At 36.0% G+C, this 7,862-nt stretch overlaps 1 protein-coding gene across 1 annotated transcript in view; it reads left to right on the top strand.

The window, feature by feature from the left end:
* The window catches only part of si:ch211-207d6.2 (sickle tail protein), a gene marked incomplete in the record, with an annotated part of 93,134 nt that overhangs the window by 75,542 nt on the left and 9,730 nt on the right, over positions 1 to 7,862 (top strand). Inside the window, 3 exon segments of the mRNA XM_037982015.1 lie at positions 3,331 to 3,490; positions 3,579 to 3,648; positions 6,837 to 6,965. Coding sequence (XP_037837943.1) covers positions 3,331 to 3,490; positions 3,579 to 3,648; positions 6,837 to 6,965 — 359 coding nt within the window.

Here is a 7,862-nt window from a genome sequence, read left to right as displayed (position 1 = left end):
ACTGCCAATAGTTCAATGTCAGGACTGCAGAGACGACACTTCACAGTAACATGTCCTGGGTGACACCATCTGTTGTTGACAAGCACTGCCAATCCACCTCCTTTCCTTTTCCTGCTACTTATTAAATCTCGATCTGCCCGTATAGTAAGGAAGCCCGGCAGAGAGACGTTGGAGTCAGGGATATGATCCTGCAGCCATGTCTCAGTAAAACACATAATACTACATTCCCGATACTGTTGCTGGGTTCTTATTAGGGCTTGAAGTTCATCCAACTTGTTAGCTAACGATATCACGTTGCCCATGATGATGGATGGCAGAGATGGTTTGAACTTCCTCCTTCTCGCTCTCCTCTTTGCTCCTGCTCTGGATCCACGATGCCTCCTTTTCAATTCCTCTGGGATTTCTGGCTTCAGTTGACATATTATTTCTGCTTCTGCAATGTTAATCAGCTGCTCCCTGTTGTAAACCACACTGTTGCTATGGTTACGCATCATAACAAAAGAGTATAATATAAAAAGTATTGGAAAAAAAATCAATCCAGCTGCACAGCATCCAAGACAAAAAGGTATAGTTGTCCAAAAAAAAAAAGCTTTTTTCTAAGGAAAAACAAGAATGAAATTTGAAAAAAGAAAATAAATTTTAATGAGAGGTACAGAGCTACTCCAACGTGCTGCCACTCTGAGTCGGCGCAATTCTAGAAGATTAAACAAAGACTCATCAATATCAAATTATACTACTAAATGGGAATACTTAAAATATAAAATACATCAAATCTCTATCTTTTTTAAAGAGAATTATCCCAACTAGTAAAGAAAAACAAACTAACATTGTAAGAGAAATTCATGATATTTGCAACAAGACTTCATTAAACGAAGGTGACAAACAAAAATTGATGCTTCTAAACTCCTCACTCGGTAACATCTATGTTAACAAAGCCAAAGGAGCCTACATCCGATCAAGAGCAAAATGGATCGAAGAAGGGAAAAGAAGTTTGGCATACTTCTGTAGGCTAGAAAAACAGAGACATGAATGAAATACAATAAAGCAACTGAAAATTGAGGACCAGGAATGCACCAATCCTGTTAGAAGTTCAAAGGCAATTTTTCAGATTTATAGCCAACTATATTCCTCTTCTTACTCTCATACAGATGCTGAAGCGCTCTTTGAATCTACCAGAGAGCAGATCCCTACTGTGGACAAGTGTTTTAAAAATATATGTGATGCAGAGATCCGAATGGAAAAAGTAGAAAAAGTGTTGAATTGTTTAGCCTTAGACAAATCTCCAGGTTCAGATGGTCTAATGAGTAACTTTTATAAACACTTTTGGACTCATTTAAAAGACATACTATTTAATATGCTAAAAAAAACCATCCCCAATGTTTATCTTACTTAACTCCCTATAATCCTTGAGACAGTAGAAATTTTCTCTAAAGCATCTGGTTTAAAATTAAATCTCAATAAATGTGAATTACTACCTATTCATAATTCTGATCAATCAACTATTCACAATATTCCTGTTAAAACCACTGTAAAATACCTAGCCATACACATAACTAAAGACGTGGACCCTTTAACTCAGGGGTGTCCAATCCTCGTCCTGGAGGACCGCTGTCCTGCATGTTGTTTCTCTGCTTTGATGCATCTGATTTGAATGACTGAGTGATTAACAGGCTTCTGCAGAACTTGAATACCTGCTGAAGAGCAGGGAAACATCTAAAACATGCAGGATAGTGGCCCTCCAGGACCAGGGTTGGACACCACTGCTTTAACTAAACTCAACATCTGTAACAATCTGGAAAGAATCCCGAAGTCTTGGTTTCAGAGAGACATTTCAATCATTGGCCGTACTTTTCTTACAAAAATGGAACGTATTTCCCATTTCATCGACAGGGAATATTATAACATTTGAGAATTTTAGTTCCAAATTTAACTTGACTGATAAAAAGCAATATAAGAAAGTGATTAATGTAATACCTCAATGCTACAATAGTAATTACATCTAATTTATATACAAATGTTGCAAATCCAAATCTTCCCCCACTTTTACTGAATAATCAACATCTTTTGGACTTCAAACTAACCAACTACGCTATTCCTCTCATATTCAACAGAGAGTTGTATCTGTTTTCCTCTCCCAAAACGCAATTCTAAATTTCTTTTCCAGGAAAGATGCTGAACACTTAAGATCAAAATTTTACAAATTCTTTGTTACACCTAAAGCAAAAGAGATCCATTTCAAAATTATCAATAGAATATACCCCCTCTCTGCTGATTTTCTATGTAAACGTTTTGGCTTTCAATGTACTAATTGTTAATTTTGCAACAAAACATGTTGAGACCACTGACCACATTTTCTATGATTGTATTTATGCTAATGCCTTGTGGGAAGATTTTACATCACTGGTTATTTAAATATAAACAGATTCCATAACTGTAAAAAGAAAATGTCATATGTGGTTTTATCGCAAAAAACTCTGTACAAAATCTGATGGATAACACCATTATCATTCTAGGGAAGTTTTTTATTCACAAGAAAGAATTCCTTAAATCTAGACCAAACTTTATTGTCTTTCACAAAGAACTGTGCCTATTCTTTCATCACTAAAACATATGGGGGAAAAAGACTACTGTGAATCTCTTCAAGATGGTAGAGGACCTTAAACTCGTGGAAAACTATGAACACTGTGCTCATGAGCACAGAAAGAACTTGATTGTCTTAATTTTCATTTTTTATTTGTGGGTTTTTTTGTTTGTTTGTTCTCCTTAATCTTTTATTTATCTAATTTTCTGTTCGAAGTTGGATTTTTATTGTTCAATAACAAATAAAGTTTAATAAAATAAAATACAATAAAAAAATCTCACTGCCAGCACCAATGACTTATATACTGTTATATAAGTCATTGGCCAGCACCGGCTCTAAAGGCAAGAAGACACTGCAGAGTCCACTTGAAGTCCCCCAGGGGGTCTGGTGCACTTCCATTTTGTGGAGTAGGTTAGCATCTGTTTTCTTACTTACTGGTGTTTTGGGGTATTTGTAGCATATTAATTCTTGCTTCTGTCTATTTTGTGTGATTGCAGCATTTTTTCTTTGCATTCATTTTTTTGTGTTTGTGTGTTTTGGAGTTTGCATCATTCATGTGTTTGTGGCGGGTTTAACCTTTAGGAGTTCGAGCCACAATTTGCTGTTCGTTTAATTGGTTACTGCGCATTTGCACCTGTCAACCACCGTATTGAATCACTTTAATCTATTCCATAATTTTTTAAAAACAAAGTTAGCTGAATGTCAGGACTGATGATTTTGATTTGATGTGATAATTTTTGCTCCAACAGCTTGTCAGCTTCCTGCTGCTGCCGCCGAGCCACTTACCGTAGCATCTCCATGCACACAGCGCAGTTGGATGCTACAAGTGGAGAAACCCCGCCACTGCATTGAGGATGGTAACAGTAAAGAAAATCAAGACTGGGTCAAGTCTTTTCCTCCATTCCGCAGGTCAGTGGATCCGAGGGTTTCTGAAAAGGGCTCTTTACAGTCTGACAACTAATAATCACTGCTTGAATTTTTATTATTATTTTCTCAGGTTAGATGATGTCACTTCAGGAATGTCAGAGGTGACCAACACCTCCAACAAAGAACTTGCTGGTGCTCAGGTATGGACTCAGTAAAAAATTAACATGTTGGCTGATATTTAGATTAGTTATAATGTACAAAAAGTCTGAAAAAGATATCTTCCTACAATATAAATCAGGAGTCTCTAATCCTGGTCCTCGAGGGCCACCCTGCTCCAACACACCTGATTCAGTGGTTAAATTACCTTTTCATGTTCTGCAGAAGCCTGTTAATCACCCATTGATTCAAATCAGGTGTGTTGGAGCAGAGAAACAAGTAAAACATGCAGGATAGTGGCACTCAAGGACCAGGATGGAGACCACTGGTATAAATCGTCTGCATTCCACCTGTAACAACAAATCAAATATACTTCAGCATACCTGGTTCACTTTTAGCTACTGCTTTGCAAATTATGGCTTTTAGCTATGGTTTTGCTCATTTTAACATTTATCAAATGTCTTGCTACTTTTGGCTACAGTTTTGATAGTTTTAGCTTTCAGCTACTGTTTTGTTGGTGTTAGCATTTAGCTATTACTTTACTAGTTTTAACATAGCTAGTTTTGGTAATTTTAGCTTTGAGCTACTGTTTTGCTGTTTTTAGCTTTAAAGTTACTGTTTCGCTAGTTGCAGCTGCAGGATACTACTTTGCTAATTTTGGTAGCACTTTATAAAAACTACACCTTATTTAACCTTATTTAATCATTAATAAATGATTAATTAACCTTGAAAACATCATTAAGGATGATTCATGCTTAACAAGCTATAGATTAACACATCTGTTAATACTTTACACACAGACTGTTTCAGTCCCTCCCCTCAGGCAGGCAGCTGAGGTGTATTCAGAGTAAGACAGCTGTCAGACTGCTGAACTCGACAAAAAACATACTTAATTCAGTCTTATCTGACTTTTACGCTTTTATTATTTATTTATATGTATTAATTTATTTAGGCTTTTTGAACTGGGACTTGAATCTGAATTTTGTACCACAAACATGCAAGTGTGAGCTGGTATGACAAGAAAAGATCCTGAATCCTTTACCCATAAAGGCTAATTACCTCCAAAACAACACTCATATTCATGCGTAATAACTCATGAATTAACTATTCTAATAAAGTGTGTATGTATGTAAATGGTCATATAAATGTACTTTCATTCCATGTGTAACACATGTATTAATGGTTAGAGAATGTTTGAATGACTGCAGACTTATCCTGCAGTGCATTAATAATTAAGGCAGTTGCTAGTAGTTAAGTCTTTTTGTGAACCCTTCTAAAGTGAGGACAATTTATGCTTTATTAAGTATTTGTTAATGTAGACAAAACACACTAAGCATATCTAGTACAGAGATTTCTCCTCACACAGGCAACAGTTGCAAAAACATGACAACAACACAGTTGACTGTCCTGTCGATTCTTAATGACTTAACAGAAGCGGGACTTAGATTTTTTTTTTTTAAGAAAAAAACTTTTTATGGATTTGTTATTGCTAGTGTGTATTCGCAGAACTTTTCAACTGGCCTTAGGCATAAGGCCAGTCCTCATACAGGTACTAGTTGCAAATACAAAATAACAACACAGTCGGCTGTCCCGTTTATTGTTGATGACATTATGAAAGCAGGACTCGAATGCAGCATTTTTTTTGTTGGAAGAAGAAGAAGAAAAAGGCGATGGTGAAAACTTTTTATGCCAATAATGCCTTTCCTATTAAAGAGGATCCAGAGACAGAACAACTTCTTAAAGATTATAAGGCTTCTTGAGAACTGCTTCCTTTCTAATTAAAGTAACGGAACATGATTGTGTTAAATACAGCAGGTGTTGTCAAGGCCGGTGGAGGAGGCAAACCCAGAGTGCAGACACATTAAAGAAAGAACGAAAATTTATTTTTAATTAAACAAACAAAAACAAAAGGCTGGTGAGGCAGCAAAACGTAAACTTAACAAAATACAAACACAACAGCGAGGCGAAGCAATGCAAGGGAACCAGAAGACAAGTGACATACCAGAAACAATGAACCAACAGGGAAGTGGAGAAAGAGAACAGGTTTTAAAGCTGAGGATGATTATGGAAAGTGGGCGCAGGTGAGTGATTACAATTGCAGGCGATGGGCAAGGCAGGAAGACAAGAGCTAACTGGGGACAAGTGGAGAATGACAACAAACAATAACCCAAACAGACACATAAAAGAGAACATAACCCCTGAAAACAAAGCACCAAGACACAAATCCAAAACAAAAACACCTGAATTCATGACAGGTGTTTAGCATTTTAGAGATTTATAACTAATCTACACTGATACCTTTCTTTTGTTTACAAATATTTTGCTCTTTGTAACACACAACTTAAAAGTTTTGAGTCGAAAATGTCAAAACCTAACTATATGTTTTGTATTCCATGTCTCCTGGCTTGATTTTGACTGATTTTGGTCTGATTTCCACAGGTGAAAAGCACCTTGCGGCACTTAAGGGTTTTGTCTACATTAACAAATACTTACTATACAAATACTATTAAGTATGAATCATCCTTAATTAATGATGTTTTTAAGGTTAATTAATCATTTATTAATGATTAAATAAGGCTAAATAAGATGTAGTTATTAAAAAGTGCTACACGAATTTTAACTTTTAACTACTGTTTTTCAAATTTTAGGTTTTAGTTACAGTTTTGTTAGTTTAAGCTTTTTGCTAATTTTTCTAAAGTTTTAATTTACAGATACGGCTTTGCTAAATTTGAACTTTTAGATAACTTTTTACTAACTTTAGCGAGCAGTTTTTTATTTTGCTAATTTTAGCTTTTGTTGTGATTGAACTTAGTTTCATCTTTTTCACCAGATTTCAACACTAAGCATTCACACTGTTTAAATTGGGTCTTCTTTTTTTCTTTTAGGTCACTACTGCTCCTTCACACCTCAATATTATGAATTTGTAACTAAAGACATTGCTCATGTGTTTTCTGTAGTAGTGTATTTATTATCATCTAGTATGTAAATAAGTTTGCTTATGGTGTTTTACAAGACAAAAAATACCTAATAATTTATATTTTACATTTGAGAAAACTTAAGACAACATTTAATTAGCTCATCTCATCTCTAAAAAGCCCAGATGTGTGTTAAACTTTCTGTTATTATGTTTTCAAAAGTCAAAGCTGTGGTAGTGCCTTTTCAAAGAAAGAAAACTACCAAACCGAAAGTTACTTTGTCCAAACAGAATCATTTATGTTTTGTGTTTGTCAAGAAACCTGGTGACCAAATTGCTCCTCAGGCCAAACCACCTTGTCAGTTACTGAAAGTCCAACGCAAACCCCCAACATGTGATCCTGCTTCCATCTCCTCAGCATGCACAAAGGAAGAAGGCGGAAATAAGGTATGCTTAGTATTTTACTGTCTGTTAATCTATCTGCACAAACCAAGACGAGAACCAAATAGTGCTTGAAGCGACAATGAACCAGCAGTGAGTTGAGGAAATGACCAGGTTTAAAAACAGAGGGTAATTAGGGGAAATGGGCACAGGTGAGATTATTACAACTAGGATCAGATGAAGATGGGCATGGCAGGAAAACAAGAGACTCACTGAGGAGAAGTGAATGATGACACAAAACAAAGACACAAGGAACAAGTTAACTTTACAGACCCTCCAGGATTTCCCGATTTTGCGATCGCAACTATTAATGCAAAATCAAGCAAACCCCGCAAAATCGCAACTTTAACCCAATATTTATTGTTTCTAAAGTGATTTGCCACCATTTCTGCGGTCTAGTGTCTTCTTTGTGGGTTTGTGTAGTGTGGAATACAAAATAACATCAAATAACTCATAAAGAAGACATGTGACGTCACATCCTGTTAACATCAGAATGCCGGGAGCATGCAGGAGCAGCCACCGAAGCGAAAATGTGCGCTAATGCTTCACATTTGCCTACAAAGATTTCAGCAACGGACCGCACAAAACACTGCAGCAAACCAGTTTCCTACCCAGCTGCACGACAGTGGGGGGAAGCTGTTTTGCATGTCCTGCAGTGTAATCATTGAACATAAACGCAAGTCATCCATCGACAAACACTTTGTGTCTGCAAAACATGTGAGGAGAGCTGCAGACGAGGGACAATCCAGAAATGGTCATGAATGTCAGTTTATAAGCTATCAAAGTTCTCAAATAAAGCACCTTTTGATAATGTAAATGTTTGTTGGTAATTATCTTACAAAACTAGTAAGTATTTTTGGTTTATATATTAAAAGTTATGTTTTTTTTATTGATTTTAGTTTT

Source organism: Kryptolebias marmoratus, linkage group LG20, assembly GCF_001649575.2.
Source record: "Kryptolebias marmoratus isolate JLee-2015 linkage group LG20, ASM164957v2, whole genome shotgun sequence".
NCBI lineage: Eukaryota > Metazoa > Chordata > Actinopteri > Cyprinodontiformes > Rivulidae > Kryptolebias > Kryptolebias marmoratus.
Note: the sequence above shows the minus strand (reverse complement) of the source record. Positions and strands in the feature narration are given on the sequence as shown.